The sequence below is a fragment of the Ostrea edulis genome, chromosome 4 (genome assembly GCF_947568905.1).
Source record: "Ostrea edulis chromosome 4, xbOstEdul1.1, whole genome shotgun sequence".
NCBI classification, from domain to species: domain Eukaryota; kingdom Metazoa; phylum Mollusca; class Bivalvia; order Ostreida; family Ostreidae; genus Ostrea; species Ostrea edulis.
Genome location: NC_079167.1, coordinates 6,721,117 through 6,740,548, shown reverse-complemented (window position 1 = coordinate 6,740,548; position 19,432 = coordinate 6,721,117). Strand labels below are relative to the sequence as shown.

The following is a 19,432-nucleotide window of genomic DNA, read 5'->3' as shown; positions in this document are numbered from 1 at the left end:
TGTATCAGTTAAAAGACAGGGATCTATTTCTGTATCTATATAGGCAGGGTGCTATAATTATATTTATACAGACATGGTGTTTTCCCCTGTATTACCACAAATTTGGAATCGGGGTGTATACAATGTTCTAGCTCACCGGAGCTTAAAGCTCAAGTTTCTTTCGTCTGTCCATCTTTCTTTCAACTTTTCACATTTTCATCTTCTTCTCCAAAACCATTAAATAGACCAATTTCAATCAAACTTGGTACAAATCATTCTTGGGTGAAGGGGATTCAAGTTTCTTCAAATGAAGATCCATGACCATTTGGTAGGGGGGATAATCAAGGAAAGGCAAAAATAGGGTGGGGTAATTTAAAAATCTTCTCAAGAACAACTGGGCCAGAAAAGTTCAAATTAACATGAAAGCATCCTGATACAGTGCAGATTCAAGTTTGTTCTAACCATTGCCTCCGAGGGTAGGTTGAGGGCCACAATATAGGATTAAAGTTTACATGCGGATATAAAGGGAAAATCTTCTCATGAACCACTAGGCCAGAAAAGTTGAAATTTACATGTATGCTTCCTTAGATAGAGTAGACTGAAGTTTGTTCAAATCATGGTCCCTGGGGTAGGTATGGGCCGCAATTGGAGATCAAAGTTTTGCATGTGGATATATAGGAAAAAATCTTCTGTAGAACCACTGGGCCAGTAAAATTGAAAGTTACATGAAAGGTTCCTGACATGACAAGACCTTTCAGTTTGTACCATGATCTGTGATCTTGATCTTTTCCAGAGCAGCAAGGTCAATTTAGTCATATTGGTGTTGAGGCATCCATATTTTGTGTGAATTCAAGTTCAGTTATGTTGTGACCCTTTGGGGCTAGGTCAGGGCCACAATAGTGGGTCAAAATTTTCATGAGAATAAAGATTAAGAAAAAAATCTTTAAAAAATCCCAACAGCTGGAAAAGAGCAGGGCTCTGGTGATAAGGTGAACGATGTGGCCCATGGGCCTCTTGTCTTAAAATATGGTCAGAAATCAAAACTTAAAATTTGGACAAAAGCTAATGAACTCTACATATAAAGATGAATATGACAGAGAAGTTGAAACTGTAAATAGATAAATCAAGATGTTTAGAAAAATCAAAATAAATACATGTGTGTTAAGGTACTTTGGAAATGCTAAATAATTGAAAATTAAATATTTTTTCTTGACAGACCAGATATGGCTTCTGATGAGGAGGAAGAAGAGTATGATGACACTGCCAATATGTTAGATCTCCCTCAGCTTCCTCCTCCCCCTCAGGTGAACCTCATGTCTCTTCCTCCTCCCCCTCAAGTGGGCCTCACATCTCTTCCTCCACCACCAGACATTCCATCCAGGGGAAGGCCACCACCTCCACAAATACCATCGATATCGGATGCTCACAGTAAACTTCTTCTTCCAACAGATTTGAAATGTATTTTCATTTTTTCGCTTGGGTATACTTTTAAATATATTTCTTGACGGTAGTGTCAGAGGACATGAATTCCAGAAGAAGAAGGGCAGTTTGAGTGTATTTGTAGTATAAATAGTATTGTCGCAAACCATACCTAATGTCCTATTGTCTCTGTTCAGACTATGTCATACTAGCCGTGGTTGTATGATTAAAAAAAAACCTGACTTTATGAATATTTATGTTCCCGATGTTCATTTATCAACCAATCAGGGAGCTCCCATAATTTGTAAACAAATGCTATACATTTATCTTGTGGGTGCAGCCATTAGAATATCGAAATCTATTATTGTGACTGTGATTGGTTAATAAATGGTTGTGTCATTTCATAAATATTAATGAAAATTTAGGGTTTTGCTGATCATACAGCCACGGTTTGAGATAGGGTAGGTACCCACAGACACGGTAAGCGCCATGGTTAGCGATGATGTCTCTATGATATATAATAAGTTGTGTAATCACAGTTTCCTTGGCTTTCCAAATTGAAGTTAGCAGAGAACATACCATCATTGTATGCATGTATGCATTACATGGATTGATTTTCCTTCAATTTGCAGATGACATTGAACAGGAGGAATACCAGGATGCAGAGGCAGGGGATATTGTAAGTTGTGTTGTGCTAAATTCTTTGTTTAAGGTCTGAAATTCTAGTTGGTTAGAGTTTTTCCAATCTACATATAGTTGAAATAAAATGTTATATATATGCTGCCTCTTTACAGACATCTTTGTGTTTGGTGAAGTAGTATGATTGATTGATTGTATCTTGCTTAACGTCTCACTCGAGAATTTTTTTACTCATATGGAGACGTCACCAAGACCGGTGAAGGGTTTCAAATTTAGGCCTATGCTCGGCGCTTACGGCCATTGATCAGGGAGGGGTCTTTATCGTGCCACACCTGCTGTGACACGGGACCTCGGTTTTTGCGGTCTCATCCAAAGGACCACCCCCATTTAGTCGCCTCTTACGACAAGCAAGGTGATACTGAGGATCTATTCTAACTCGGATCCTCACGGATCAAATGATCAAATATTGATTAATCTTGGGTCTACCTTCATGAATATGGTACAAAATGTGAGCATGTGCACTGTTTGTCAGTAAGTGCCTGCAACAGACTCTGAGTGAAAATGAAAATGTTTGCCCAGGCTGTACATGCAAATCGTCATTGTATATAGATCATACTTTATATTACACATTCAAGGAAAGATTGAATAGTTCTGAAGTAATATTTTGATATTTTTTTTATGAATGTGTATAAACTATTGATTTTGTCAAATACAGGGGTTTCTTGGTAGATTTTATCTGAATGAAAACAGATAGTTCCTGGTGATTTCAAAACCTTTAAAAAGTATTCATGATGGTCATTTCTTTAAAGATGAATTAAAGTGTTCCTCATGGTTTGAGTATAGAAACAGGAAGTTTATGTTAAAAGATGCCCTATAGAAATAATTCTGTCCATCAATCCAGTCATCAGCACTTTACCCTATAGAAATAATTCTGTCCATCAATCCAGCCATCAGCACTTTCTATGGGTCATGATAATTTAAGTTTCCTTGGAAAGTTTTCAAAGATTTTAAATATAGTACTTGGAGACCCCTTCCAAATCTTAGATTTATCAGCCTTGTCATTATGGGACTTTGAATTTTTAGTCCCCTACTGGCAGAGCCGAAGGGGACGACTAGTTTGCACTTTGTTTGTTAAAATCTAGTTTTTCAGACTTTTTTCATCCTGCTTTGAATTAGTAAGCTGAAATGTGGTATGTGCTTTACTTATGTTTAAAAATCAAGGTTAAGTTCAGTCACAGTTGAGTGATTTTTACGAGATTTATGGGACTCTACTGTAGCCTATAGGTGCCAGGGTTCATTTAACTGGCGGCCACCACTTATTATCTGGTGGCCACCACTTAATTTATCTGGCAGCCCGACACTTAATTTAGCTGCCAATTTCAAAAACAATTTACTTCCTACTGCTGAGTGATTTGTTTTGAAAGATTTAGAGTAGTATATAGACACATAGCATCATTTTTCAAAGTGTAGGGACAGACGGAGGAGAAATTGTTTTCTAAGATTGTTGACAAGCAAAAAAAGAACCTAAAAAAAAATTCTTTTGCCCAAACTTCATCCTCCTAAATTGGAGGGGTGGGGCTCTGTTTGTTCTTCAATTCATCAGTTCATTCATTATCACATTTTTGCCATTCATTACTACCACCAAAAGAGTGGGATGGGGGCCAATCAGCCAATATATCTTATTTTGCATGTGAAAATAAACTTAGTTTGCATTTAAAAATAATGGAAAATGAACGTTGCTTAAAAAAGTGGAGGGGCAGCCCCCTGGTTCTACGTGCCTGATATGTTGGTACATATGTATATTATTAAGTACACATTAAGATTTTCTCGTACGTAAATCTGTCGATATTTGATATCATGGACATTTATATAACTTTGTAAATTAACAGCAAAATCGACAAACAATAATGATCGTAATTGTATAACACATACATATTACTAATTATTGGGGAGGGAGATTACAGGGGTTGCATTCCTTTCATTTTAGAAGAGAGAGAGGGAGAGGGAGGTGAATAACTGGAACCCAGCTGCCACATAAATTAAGTGGTGGCCGCCAGTATATGGTGGCAACCACATATTTAATCAAGTGTTTTACAATAGATGATAATTTAAATATTTTCTGAACATATATTAAAAAAGACTCTGCCTGCTCATCCAAAAATGTTCGATTGTAGATTTTTCAACATTTCATTCAACCACATAGGAAATGTAGACACCATGTGGCAATTTAAATGCAGGTAGAAAGTTCAAAACATTGACAATGCTAAGAAGAAAGGAAAATGCAGATCCTTATATGCTTCATTGTTCAGAATACTGGAGATGAGGTTGTTCCTAACCAACCAATAGAGCTTTAGGCTGAGGATATAAATGAAGAGTTGTTTAATGTGACAATAAAGACATCTTCATTTGCAGATGGTTGTTGACATGTTTTGAATATCATTAAAATTAAAGAAAATGCATAAAGCATTACTATTGAAATTTCAAGATTGGACATGGTCCTTGCTAGTTGTAAGAAATTGTGTGGTTCCGGTTTCCTAGTCTAGTTTCTGGGAATTCCCTCAGACCAGAAAGTCACTTATACATTCTCGAGAGCAAGAGACTAGGAAAGCAAGATTACTGTTTTCCCAACCAACTCTATTTTTCAATATTCGAAAACTCGGGATTGGGATCTTATTATCATAATTAAATTATCAGCCATTGGTTAATTATCCCATAAATGTTGATGACAGATCATGATACTAGGAAATCTTAGACTTCAAAAAGTTCAGATGGGATAATGTAGTTTTGAGTGACATTTACACAATATATATTTCTCTATCTATCATCCATGTTTTTCATTTCATCAATCATCAAAAATCCACTGGAGTTACAGACCCTTTTAATACTTAATTGACCACAAAAAAAGTCGGATCTACCTACCCTGTTTCTCAAAAGCATTAATAGGAAACAAAAAAAATTTGGGGGCCCCAATATGTATAGCCGTATCAAATTCTATTTTCCAATTTTATTGTTATTATTTATTTTTATTATCCATAAACTGTTGGCATCAAGATTATTCACGCAGAATATTGCATCAGAATTTTAAGCAAACAACTCAACTTAGGACCAGCAGGAGACATGTACTGCTATGCAATACCTGCAGAATGCTTGTTTTAATCAATATTTATTAGTTACATGTAATAGCACTTTCTATGACATGCAATAACTTGACATTACTTTGAGAGAAGATTTTCATAGAATTTAAAGGTAATGCTCATATTAGGAAGAGGAAGACCCTTTTGATTTTCAGACTTATCGGTTTTGTCGTTACGGAGTTACTGGATCTAGAATTTTTTCTGTTTTAAAAATTTTCATTGACTTGTCAGTATTCTAGTTCAACAAATCTTTTTTTTTGTAGTTCATTTATTCTGTGCAAAGAATCAACTCCATATATGTTTTAGTAGTAAATGATAGCATTTTTTTTTTAATATGGCTCTTTTTAAAAATAATTGATAGTGAAAGATTTTTTAATGTATACATGCAGTCTCAACTTCATAAAATGACAAAAATTGGAATATGTTTCAAAACTTTTTCATGAAATTTGTTTAGATGATGTATAGCATTTGATGACTTTCAAGGTTATTCATGTTGAGGTCAAGGTTATATTATGCACATGAGAATTTTCAAGTTTATTCAACCAAACCCCATGAGGTCACAGGTAGTTGCTGTATGAGCAAGGTCGACCATTGTGATCCTTGAGTTTGTTAATCTATTTGTGATATATGGTTCACTTTCATGATAACCCACTGATAAGTTTTATGTCAACAGCATCAATAAAATCTGCATCAATTTGTAATACAGGAAGAAGAGGAATTGGAACAGGATGATGTGTATGAGCCTCTAGATGATATTCAGGAGTAAGTCCCAACACCTTATTACATGCATTAGCTTTCTCATAAACAGCTTCTCCTGATTAGCAATAACCTACAACAATTCAATTGGGAATTTGGAATATGAAGCAATTTATGGTATACATGTATAATGTTTTCATGCAAGACCCACTGTGAATTACATGTATTTTTAACATGAGGTGAATAGTAACATGGACATTTACTGTACCAGTACTTAGTATTACGGTTATTTATGGTACCCATACTTAAGTAGTGCCGTCAAATGTTCTGCCACAGTAGATGATAAACTATTAGGCACACAATTATGAATTAACGCTACCAGTTGGCAGTGGTACTGTATAATTTTGATAGTACAGTAGTTAAAGTGTGTGTTATTGTGTAATATTTACATTCCAGCATGATTTTGCTATGAAAAACATTGTCAAACATAGGATATTTATATAATCATGTTACATTTTGAGTATACAATGCCAAAATGGTAGTCAATAGGGTTTAGACAAATAAAGTCGACCAAAGTGGAGTGCTCTATTTGTCAAAACCCAGACTAGTATTTTGGCGTGTTATACAAAAAATGTAACATTATTATGATTATCATACTGACAATCGGTATTTTTTTCCTTCAAAATATTAGGATTTGTTATATTTACATTTCATTGGAACAAAGGCAAGGGCTCAGAATGTGCTTCTGGTGTTGATTGATGTGTATATCTTACACACAATATCGATTAGTTTTTATTTTATTTTATTGGAGTATAATTACCAAAAATGGATGATATCTAATCTTTTTTATGTTATGGTAATCAAATATTGAACAAGCTTTCTTTTTAACAGTTATATCAGTTAATGGTAAACTTTAAAATATATATACTTTATCGATAAGAAGTAAAGCAGTTCCATGGTCTAATGGATAGTGCTTTTACTTGGCAAGCATGTGGTCTAGGGTTGAAGCTCGCATATCAGCAAAGTTTTCTGAATTAGATGAGTTGTTTTATATTACTCATTATGAAAAATTTGAACTAGGCAAAATAGTAAAAACACACAAAAGAAATAATAATGTATGTATATAGATAACTGTGCATGATGCAGAAATTGTAGGGTACATATCAAATATATTGTAAGAAACTAACGGGAAGCAATTATCCAATATATTATATATTTTTTTAAATTCACATGTAAAGTACGTAAAAGAAATAGAAGCATTAAATGTTTATTTCTTTTATATCTATCATATAGGTAACAGGTGTGCAGAAAAATTTTCATAACATTTTTTATTCCATTGTCTTTACACTGCTGCATCTTATCGGCACAACAGTTGTCAAAATATGGACATTTAATGCTTAATTTAATGTTTTTATATCAGTAAACCTATATTCTATCATCCAGGGAGATGGACAAGAAAGAAGAAGAAGAAAAGAGAAGACTTCAAGAGGAGAAGAGGACTGAGAAAGAAAGAAAAGAAAAAGAAGAAAGAGAGAAAAAGGAAGAACAGGTATACACATAATCATCAGGATCCTAACATATACTACAGTTTTACTATAATATTACAGCAAAGTCTCAACTCACAAGATTGTTGCTTTCAGTCTAATTCTCTAGAATGTGAAATTTCATCAATAGCAAGTCTTAAACTAAAAGATATTTCAAAAGGAACTAGAGTCCATAATGAATTTGGGAATCTGTGTGTTTGCATTAACTTTAATGCTGTTGTGTTGTTTGCAAAGCAGAGCAACCCTCAGAAACCACAGTACATGTTTTCATCATCTATCTGTCCATTTATCACCCTATGACTTTTTATCTGCTATACTTTGACATTCAGCTTGTGTATGCTTCATGTTTTGTGATCTGATCAAAATCAACAAAGTTTTCAGACATTATTATCTTGTTACTTAAATTTGACCTTTGATCCTTATAACTTTTGACTTTTGAACCATGAGAAATTGCTCTCAGCTTATCAGAACTTATTTGGGTCTCTAATAAATGGAGCAAATAAAGTGAAATTTTTTACTGTATGTAATGGTCCCCATTACCATTAGCACTAGTTTTTGATTGTGCTTCTCCGTGAGATTTCTGGAGTTCATACTGAGAGTATCAAACGAAAACATAGAGGTATTTCATATATCTAGCTTCAAAATGATTTTTCAGTTTTTTACTGTGAAATCTTAAATATAAATGACCTTTGTCTAGTGCTTGAACTGCGATGATAAAAGTTGTGGGTTTTTTTTTATGCAAGTAGATGCATTCTTTCATGAAAAGGCGCATTATGCAAGCTTCACATGTCAGTGAGAATTGGATAGATGTACCCAGGTAGCACAACAACGTTATTAAAACGTTGTAAAAACATTGTGAAAATGTTATGAAAACATTTTCTAAAACGTTATTATAACGTGATTTGTATGGTTTTTTAAACGTTGGCATAACATATTTTGAAAACATTGTACTGCAATGTTTTGTAAACATTCCTAAGAAACGTTTTCATAACATTTAGAAGAAACATTTTGAGAACATTTCTAAGAAACCATTTGAGAACATTTAGAAGAAACGTTTTAAGAACATTTATAGAAACCATTTGAAAACATTTAGAAGAAACGTTTTAAGAACATTTATAGAAACCATTTGAGAGCATTTAAAATTCAATTTTACAAGATAATTCAATTTTACAAGATACATTCTTCCAACAATTTTGATAAATGTTTTCAAACCCTTTCACCAATGTTTTTATATACTGTGAATATGTTTAAAAACCTGAACCGTAATAAAATAAAATAAACAAAAGTCTTCTTTGCAAATAAAATTTGTATTTTTGGAAAAATCAGTCCATATAATATTAATTATTCCGAATCTGATGGAAATTCATCTATTTGTATCGACTTCTTTCCACCTTTTTTCTGAAAAAGAAAGATTTGAACATGAAACATAAATTTACAAAATTATTACTCATTTATGCGGACAACTGCATGTACTATGTGTATTCACACAGCTGATGAAGACAAGAAACAAGTGATATGCTACAGAGTTGTATAAACAGACCAGCATAAGGTTTAACAATGTTTTACTGTATTTTTCTGATGACAAACTTCATATATACCTTAGCATAATTTAGTTCCTCAATTAAGGAAGGTATGGGGCGAATCTGAGGACGTCTAAAACTTCTCGTTTGATTGTCGCAAACGAAACAGTTTTCTTTGATGCTTTGCGTGCAGCAGCTATAAAAATGTGAAATGGAATTCATTGTAAAAATTATATATTAAATCAATGCATGTGTTTAAAACAGTTGAATTACAACATCAATCAAAATGACATGTACTACATATACTGAAATGAAATCATGAGGACAAAAGTGATGTACTTATATGTTTTAGTTTATTATCATTTTTTATTTAATATACCAAATTTGTATTGTTTAAACTTACAAAGAATGATTTTGTACAGGGGTGTTCCAATAAAGGCTATTTTCCCTTTCTGTCCAGTGCCACTAAACTGGCTCATGCAGTTGTTAGTCATTACAGATCTCATCACATCTCTGCTAATCTTTCCTTCCACCCTGCAGAGAGGCCATGGCATTTATCTAAAACGAATGTCATGTTTTAATTATAGTACAATATGAATGTATAGTACATGTATATGGATTTTACGGATGAAAAGACGAATTATTAAATTAATCATACTTAAATCAATACCCTTTATAGATATACACATAAGCAATTTAATTCCTTATACCAGTTTCTTCTTTGCACTCTCATCTAAGGAGAAATTAATATTAACTACAAAATTATACTCACTTTAACCGACTGTTCACCAGCTCGCAGACTCTGTGTAACAAGAATGGCTTGGGTTTTCCAAAACTTTGACCTACACAGCATATCAAATCGCGAGAAAATTGCATAACTATAGGATCGGCTGTATGAGTCTTGGCCATAGTATCCCGCTGTGTCATTCCATTATAACTCTCCGTAAACACATTGAAAGGGGGAATTTAATTCCCAGAGCAGAGCATGCATGCCCACAAGCAAATGAAATGAATTCCATTGTTTAAAATATTGTTAAGTTAAAAATAGACCTTTACTCTTTTTTGTATCAAAGATGTTTTAAAACTGATGTACGTAAGATGACTTTCGGTAATTTAGAAGCATGAAATCATTGTCCTTAACTTACAAAATGATTATCATAATTCAATATACTGCAGTTGAATCTTGTTAAACATTTTTTTTTTTTAAAGTGTTATATCAATTAAATAAATCAAATTAAGTTGAAGTACGAATAGTTTTTTAAAGTTATATGTATTTCTGTAACGTTTTAAATATGTTTTATCAACATTGTAAGGCAACGTTATATTTGTGTTGGCTGGCAACATTTTAATATTATGTAATTTTTAAAAAAAAATCATTTTCAAAAGAATATATTTAAAACACTACTTTGATTTGGGTAACTTTTTGAAAAACATAGTATATTAAGTATGTTTTTAAAATCATTATTAAAACGTTTTGAAAACGTATTTTCAAATGTTTAAAAGAAAGATGATCCTAACATTTTCAATAATGTTTTTATAATGTTTTTAAAACGACGACAAAATGATTTTAAAACATTGGTCAAAAACGTTTGCTTATAGCGTTTTTACAACTGAAAAAAAAATGTTATTATAACATTATAAAAATGTTTTGTTAGTAATGTTTTCCGATAACATCCTTACAACAGGAATACAATGTTATGAAAACGTTTTGTGCTACCTGGGTAGCCATGTTGTTTACCTTTGATGCTCTTCTGGTCAAGTCAGAGTCAGGCATGTGTAAAGCCTAATCGAAACTTTTGTAAATTATTTAGGGCTGAATAAAATATTTAAATTATGTAAATACTTGCTATTTATAGCAATTAATGTAGTCTAATAACTCAGCATTGGTCATCAATATTGACTCTGATTTTCTTTTTATATTCTTTCTCTTTAATCCAGCCAATCTCAAGTTGACTGGAATATTTCATTGCTTTACTGTCTGAAATTCAAAGAGATAAACAGTGATTTTAAGAAACATACATGTAGTATTGATATAACATATTATACAATGTATTATATAAAATATTTCATCAGTATGGTTTTTTCAGGGGTATTTGTGTTTTAAGAACACATCTTATTTTATACTGCTGCTGAATATTAGTTTTTAGCTTAGATATACAGAACAGGAAAATTATTATAGATTTTGTTGCCCTTGGGGGCTAGTGATGCCTTTCACTAATACTCAGGTGACTAATAAGGCCTGTGGGCCTCTCATTGACAGTTTACCTGTTCAGTCACTCTGAACAGCTTCTATTAAATCCATGCATATATATCTAAGCTGTCCACTAATACACATTGAAGATCTCAAACATTTTGTATGGAGAATTTTTAATACAATTCAATTTATTTAGTGTAATATTGTTTGAATGAATTAAGTCAATGTTGCAGTGTTTTTGCATTGGGTACTGATCAATCTAGAAATTGAACTGTTAATAACATCCTTGTCCAGCTTTAACAAGCAATCACTTGATCATATCCTGTGTTTTTGAAATTTGTGCAGTACATAATTATGTATTACAATACACTCAATTGAGATATCATATGCCTCCAAACTTTACAGCATTGCATATTTCTTTTTATCACAGCAAATATGAAACACATATCAAGAAATACGCATAGAATTATTATAGAGTTCATTCAGAAATTTTCAAGAGTTTCTTTTTGAGTTTTCAAGGTATCATCGATCACTATAAAAATCTCTTCTAAGGTATGTTTTCATCAAATTCAGACACCCACCATTTGCTGCTGAAAAATCCATCTGCGAATGTTTGCACAATGAAATTTAACTTCCTATACAGTATAGTTAATGTAATAACTATTGTTGACAAGTGTTTATTGGATGTTCTGATTTAAACATAACAAATATTGAAATTGGGTACACTGTATTATAGAAAAGATTAAAGGAGGAAAAGAAAAGACAGGAAGAGGAAAAGAAACGACAAGAGAAAGAAATGAAAGCCCTAAAGAAAAAGTTCCGTGTAAGTGTAAACTTTTGTGTGTGCAACAGAGAAGAAGCCTTCCAGAGATAAATACTGTGGAATCATTCATGTGCGAGGGTCCAATGTTCGTGGGTAGCCAAATATTTACTAGTTCGTGCAGATGGAATTTCAAGGTTTAATGTCATTTTACAGCGAATTACAAAATACCGGTTGAGTTTTCAATTGCCTGCTGGATTGATCAACAGACTTTACAATTTGGTCAGCAAAGTATCACATTTGGTCTGAATTTAGGTCACAAAGTTACTCAGGTATGACAAAGAATTGACAACTTTTTTTTCTCAGTGTGAGTGACAACCCCATAAATAAGATAATTTAACACTTCAGTTTTACTGATTATTTCAGGAAAAAGAATTTCTCTAATTGTATAAGTTAATAATTTCTTTGTTAAAATATCTCTCCATCTTATTTTTTTCATGGTTATAAGCTGAATAGGTGTTGTAAAATTCCCAAAGGTGGATGTGCACTAACCAACCCTAAAAACTATAAATAGAATAGAAAGACTGAACTTGAATGGTTAGCTATAATAACAAGAATTCTATTGGTCAGAAACAGTAACAATAGAAGAGTTTTCTGGAAGTTTTCTTAGTGTGATATGAATGGAATGACCTCAAATATAGATTGACAAACAGACGAATGGTACATGTACATGTGGACACTTTGTGAGATGTCTAATGAATTTTTTTTAAAAGTGAGATTGATAAGAGTTTAGTAAAGTTCAATTTAATCAATAAAAAAAATTGTATTTGAGAGAGAGAGAGAGAGAATGCACCCTTTTCTTTACTTAAAGTAATCAAAAGTAATTTTGAAAGAATAATATAATCAAATTTGATTTTAAATTTATTGATTTAAAAACACTTGAAATAATATTTCAAATTAGAGAGAGAGAGAGAGAGAGAGAGAGAGAGAGAGAGAGAGAGAGCACTTTTAATTAAACATGTTAAAGTAATTAAATGAATACCTGAGAGAGAAATATATTAAATTTGATTTAATTGATGTTCACTTTGAAAAATAAAATCCTAGGGAAATAGCTGCAAAAGACTCTGAAATCAACTCAGATTTACCTGTAAAAGCAATCTACGCTTGAGTAACTTTGTGACCTAAATTCAGACCAAATGTGATTTTTGGCTGACCAAATTGTAAAGTCTATTGATCAATCCAGCAGGCAATTGAAAACTCAACCTCTTTTGTAATTCGCTGTAAAAATATAAATCATATTACTATAGAAGCTATTGCAAAGAATCACTGGTTCGTGGGGACGTGAATTCGTGGGTAAAATGTATCCACAAAATCTACGAACATTGAGCCCCCACGAACAATGATGATTCCACAGTATTTTGAAAAATATAACAGGAAAAAAATTCCGTTATTATATGTACAGCATAGTGAGATAGATAATAAAAAGCTATGCAGAATTAATATTGATAAACAAAGTAAATGTAAATGGCTCTCCAAGGAATGAAAACAAATAAAGCATCTTTTGCAAAATTTGATTTTAGATTCAGCCATCAGACCTTGAACATCCACAAGGTGAGGGTGACATCAAGGAAGACGACAAAGGAGGCAAAAACAGTCTGGAGGTCAGAAAGGGCACAAGAGTTCAGTTAATCCGTCTAACTGACAATCCAAAAGGAAAATGGCTTGTGAAATTGTCAGCCACAGAACAAGGTACATATGTAATTTAAAACCCACAGATTCCAAAAATATTTTCATGTGCTAGGAATACCGTGATGTATAACTTGATATGTAATGTTCTATTTATCTTGCTGCTTGCTATAATCAGCCATGGGAGTTCTTGTGTAAGTATTGTGGTAGTAGTTGGTTAGCTACCAGTATACGATGCTTTCATGCTACTTTTTATAATACCTTGCAAAAAAGTTTAGGGGGTTCTCCCATCCATTCATCTATCTGTCCGCATCTGTCCCATTATTTTTGTCTAACCATAACTTTGTAATATTATAAATTCATATTTGACAGAAAGATTGCAAGTCCAAATGGTAGGTCATGATCCTGACCCCAGCTTATTTGGCCTAGGACTATATATCAGAATCAGAATCTAATCCATAACTATGTAAAGTAGGATTGCAGAAATTTATATGCAGCATTCAAATACATTGTATGCTATATTTGGAATTAAGTGTCCTTCTTTGGATGACCTGGCCCCCACAGAGAGAATAAATCCCATTAGGTTAGTCAGGTTCTGAAGCTGACTTCATTTGTTTAAGAATACAATTGTACAATGTTAGAAGCAGGAAATATGCATGTAATCATGTTCTTCATATTTTAAAATAAATTCAGAGTATTGCTTCAGTTGGATCAATTGAAGTTGTTTATTAAGTTAAATACATAAAAGGCTCATACAAATTTGGTACTGATTATGCTTGCTCTAAATCCCTATCATCCTCACATGCTGCTTTTATTTGTTTGAATGCAATGTAATGATAACACACCAAGATCAGATCCAGAAAAGGACTGTCCCCTCTCTCCAGTGTCCAGAAAAGGACTGTCCCCTCTCTCCAGTGTCTAGAAAAGGACTGTCCCCTCTCCCCAGTGTCCAGAAAAGGACTGTCCCCTCTCCCCAGTGTATCTTTTTTAAATTTCAGTTGTAAAATGCTAATTGTTAGTCCCCTAGAGTTAGGCCCCCTTCAGAAAACATCTGGATATGTACAGCATGTATTGTACACTTATAGTGGTGAGTAGTTGTAACATCTCAGGATGGTGTTTGTGTCAAGACAAAGTGTATTGCTTTAAGCCCTTTCCTTGATTTTGGTTCAAAGTAAATGTGGTGAAGTTGATTAATTTTTCTGTTGTCTCACATTATTATAATTATACCTCTAAATAAGGCTCGTTGTTATATCTACCATGGTCCATTCTTGTATTTCTGTGTCTCTGTCCTTTCCTTCCATCACAAATCTTTACCAAGTTTCTCAGACACTACATGTTCAGACCACAGTTTTACTTGTTACTTGGCAGTGAGTGGATGTGGGATACTATTGAAAAACACTTTTTCATATTTCTTAATTGTGTGAGGTCCCATTTTGCAAAATGCATGTTATTTTATGTAAAATGCACATTGTGACAATTTTCTCAGCAACTTCAAATTACAGACATTATGGTAAGCAATTTTTTTTTTTTTTTTGCTTCTTTGCTAAACCATTGTTTATTTACTTCCTGTTTTGCCAAGTAAAAGTATGTCCCTTAAACGTGTGTCAGTCATAATGATAAAGTGTTTATCACGTTTTTGTTAGCTTCTCGGCTTTTTGATATTTTATACCAAACCATCACTGGATAAACTATACCAAGTGGCACACTTCTTATTCCAAGTACTTCTACCTCCTACACACAAGTACATTTATATAAAGGACACTTGAGATCCACAACAAATGGATGTTCTGGTTGATATGTTTATATTTAGTACATGAATAATGCCAAGTATTGGCCAAAGAGCAATATTTCAGAAATTAAGAACAAGGTACGATTGTATACATAAAAAGGCCCAAAAAGTTTCTCTCTGTAAAATGTGTCTGGAATTAACCTTTAATCAACATTTTAAGAAAGTAAAATATATGCCAGGTATACTATGTCAACAAAATCAGAATGATATTCCTAATTGGATAGCATTAAGATATCATGAATAAGACATTTCTCGCCTTTTTTTCAAAATAAGCCTGAAAACTGTCAAATGGCATACAGATTATTGCTCAGGAAAAGATGTGTGCATTTGTCGAGCAAAATGAAAATTATATATATTGTGTATTATTTTAAGATGAAAAACATACTTGAATATGAATTTGCTCAACGCATGCGCTATATGTTTACTGAAAGGAAAACCACCTGAATTTGAGGATATTTTCATTGAAAATGGCATTTTTGCAATTTTATGCCAACTTCTAGCTCTCGTCATATAACACAAATCATTTTGCTAATCAAACTGAGCGGATTTTGGGTTTGCTAATCTATTTCTTATTTGAATGCCAGGGTTTGAGCTCCAAGTGAAATCATCGATATTTTGGGCCAATTTATGGAAATTTATGTTATATGGTAAATCAAGTGTAACTAATTTGGTGTCTTTTTTGGACATTCATTGCACCAGTACTTGGTGTTGTCATGCACTATGATGTCATGATAATGACGTCAATCTGTGATAGTCATTGCACTTCAAATAATCCACTGAAGCTGTTTTTGTCTGGCATCATGCATTGGTCGTAAATTTTTGAACATTTTCAGCTTCTCTGGAATGGCTGAACCAATTTCAACCAAATTTGGTATTCAATATCTATGGGTCGGGGGGAACAAAAAGGATGAATTTCATGGACTCTATCTGTCTGGGGCCTGAAGGTGTGGCCAAAACCATAAAAATTAATGTAATCTTCAAGAATCTTCTTTACTTGGTAATTTTGCCATCATGATTTTATGTCGTTATGTTGTTTCATAACCTACACTGTAAATTCACTTGTTGTGTTTTGGATTTCTTTTATATACATGTATTTTAATATCATAAATCAATGATATTCATTTGGTGGAAATGTACACAAATTTTATGCCTGTTGTATTAGTAATTTAGAAAAATTGTCTCCTTTGTCCTAAGAGTTGTTTTTGTATATTTTCTTAAGAGAACAGATAACATTTTAATTTTTAAGTTTTACTCTTGTCCGTTACAGGAGTAGAGAATCTCTCTTTCAATGATTGATCAGCTGACTCGGTTTCACTATCTGTCATAAACCTGAAATGTATTGCATTGTTATCATTTCATAATACTGATTGAAGAAACAAATAAATTTTACACATTAAATGATAAAATTCCTCTTTAAGTCTTGCCTTACAATTTCAAAATCGGTGTTGTTATTTTTGAAGGAACAATGTTAAAGAGTACCCCTTAGGGGGCCCCACTTAAATACGGACCGTTTTAAATGCTGGGATTATTTCACGTTTCTGGTAGCGCATTGATTATTAATAAATAATTGAACCGTAACCCTACTATTTCCAATCTGAGAATCGATCAAACACTGAAACAGCGTTATACAAATCTTGTATATATAAAATAAAATATACAAATACTGTACTTACTTGTTGAGCAGCCTCTTCGCTAGTCCTGCGTGTGTTTCGCCAAGTTCCTCTTTCTTTCTTAACCAACGGTCATATTGGTCCCCCAGGTAAACCCTACTTCGTGTGTGAATTATACTTTGCTCTCTTTTCGCCCTTTTCCTAGCAGAGTCCGTTAAAATTCGGGGTCTTCCCAACGCACGTTTTCTCTCGATAGACGCCATTCTGATATGTTTACATTCGATGCAAGTTGTTTCGGCCTTTTTACAGTTCGGCCCTAGGTTTTTTCGGCCTCAAGTTTTTTCGGCCTTTTGTCGTTTCGGCCTCAGATACCAAGTCGTTTCGGCCCAAGTTTCGTAAGCTACAAAATACCGACAATGTGATGTTGTTTTTGTTAATATAGATGTGTATTGAATTTATGAGACTTTAATGAAGAGGAAATTTTGTATGATGAGGAAATAATTGTAGGCGTAGTGTTAGAAAAGATTATGAAATATATGCAAAATTGTTCGAACTTTCTTTTCCATTATGTTTGGCAAATTGTGATACCATGATCATTGAGAATAGTTTTTGAAATCATCAAGGCAAACTTTTAACCCCGAAATATAATGATTTCTCAACAAATTTGTGCTGTAAAATTTCAATTTAGCATTTGACATGTGATTTCGACGCAAAACCTATAGATATTAAAAATCACTTTGAAATCATGTGAAGACACTACAAACAATTGTGCATTTTTTTGTTAGTATATCTATAAAAAATTAGCTACAAGTAATACTACACTAACTTTATTCGAAAAGGTATTTTTTTAATGAAATATATTTAGTGAAAAAATAAACAATTATGACTCATGACCAGGTATTGTACACTGTAAACTGATATGTTGTTATTTGCGTAGTTAGTGTATGTTAGGTTCAGTTAGCAATTTACGGGTGAATACAATAATGTTGATAATAAAATCTACAGTAGAGACCACGAGTATTCCCCAACACACGGTGTAAAATGTCCGTGAACACGGTGTATGTGTATTTCGAATACACAAGAAGACTGCCTTGTCTAAAAAATTAGTCCCTGATACCCACTGTGAGATCAGTCGGCCTATCTTGTTTAGAAAAAATGTACTAAACGATTAAAAAAGTTAAGCGATGATTTCTTTCTTTCCCGGAGAAATAAATGGCAAAATCTTTTCTTGAATTACTTAATTATTACTTGAATTACTTTATTTGGAGAACTTTATTTTTTCCAAAAACTCTTAAAATTTAAGTAATTTTATTCATTTTACCTTATAAAAAATGATAGAAAACATTTTTCATCGACTTTCCCCGTGTACAATTATTTTTTTAACTGTCAGTAAACGATGCATTCAGCTACAAAGCTTTATCCCATCTTTCACCTGATGAACATAATTTTTTTTTTTCTATCAGAAATTCATATTATGAATTATTTTTTACTATAAATGTAACGTGTTCAACTTTGTATCCAAATAAAGAAGTCGATCAACAGAAACGCGAGTGATTAATTCCATACTGAAGTGTTGTAAAAACTTGATTGTAATACACGAGGTCCGCGTGCTTTAATGCTTGAAATTCGGTCACGGCCTCCCGGGAAGCTGAGTTCACACTTTTACGTATGTCCAGTTCTTCGGTTTTGTAAATTAGCTGTGCGTAGGATACCCAACAACATTAGCTGTAGAATTTTGTAATACTATTTGTAAGGGTTTAACATATTTAATGATAACCGATGTGAGATCTCTCTCTCTCTCTCTCTCTCTCGCCGACCAAACCTATTAAGTGAGGACGTCCTCACAATGTGTAGAAGATAATACACACATTAACTATTCCAAAGGCAAAAAAGTACTATGTTAGGTATAGCTATGGGGATACCTGTAAAAGTTTATCTAATGCTATCTCTCTCTCGCCCGCGCGCTCTCGCTCGGGATGTTTTAGATTCAGTTGTGCCTTCCTTATTTTAATGCATCCAAATTTAAAAAAAAAATTCAATATAGAAATTAGAAAAATGTTAATGATCGATAGCGTATATGAAACCATCATCGCAAACCACGGATTATTGTTTCATTCTATTTCACAAACGTTTGTGAAATAGAATGAAATAATAGCCCGTGGTTTGCGACGATGAGAGAGAGAGAGAGAGAGAAAGAGAGGAGAGTTCCCTCCCACTATTTTTGACGATATTAAAGATATATTGGGTCCCCCACCTATGTTGATAGTAGCAGTGATGGAATGTGAGAACAATGTACAATATAACATTTATGCTTGAAAGTTATTAATTCAATCCATGCAGTGACCCATGCACCCACTTCACAAATCATCAGGTTGGGGATGCAGTTTTAGTTACCCCCCACCCACCCATGTACACGATTTAGGGTTTTGAAGTTCGGACAAAAGCACAATTTTTTGTTGTTA

General features: G+C 33.1%; 1 protein-coding gene and 1 long non-coding RNA gene across 11 annotated transcripts in view; one reads left to right on the top strand and one right to left on the bottom strand.

The window, feature by feature from the left end:
* Window positions 1–19,432, top strand: part of LOC125671692 (FYN-binding protein 1-like) — a 52,138-nt gene that overhangs the window by 19,397 nt on the left and 13,309 nt on the right. For 5 of the 10 annotated variants that reach the window (XM_048907545.2, XM_056161770.1, XM_056161772.1 and 2 more), the window contains exons 4-10: window positions 1,196–1,407; window positions 2,031–2,077; window positions 5,878–5,933; window positions 7,311–7,416; window positions 11,862–11,948; window positions 13,466–13,634; window positions 15,058–15,081. In XM_048907545.2, coding sequence (XP_048763502.2) covers window positions 1,196–1,407; window positions 2,031–2,077; window positions 5,878–5,933; window positions 7,311–7,416; window positions 11,862–11,948; window positions 13,466–13,634; window positions 15,058–15,081 — 701 coding nt within the window. Of the gene's footprint in view, window positions 1–1,195; window positions 1,408–2,030; window positions 2,078–5,877; window positions 5,934–7,310; window positions 7,417–11,861; window positions 11,949–13,465; window positions 13,635–13,749; window positions 13,766–15,057; window positions 15,082–19,432 lie in introns of all 10 variants that reach the window. The other 5 variants (XM_048907547.2, XM_056161771.1, XM_048907551.2 and 2 more) reach the window with 2 other exon arrangements.
* On the bottom strand, window positions 9,010–10,673 carry LOC125671696 (uncharacterized). The gene is made up of 3 exons (XR_008802187.1): window positions 9,704–10,673; window positions 9,335–9,489; window positions 9,010–9,127 (listed from the first exon to the last, which is right to left on the bottom strand). It is a non-coding gene; the product is annotated as an uncharacterized LOC125671696 (long non-coding RNA).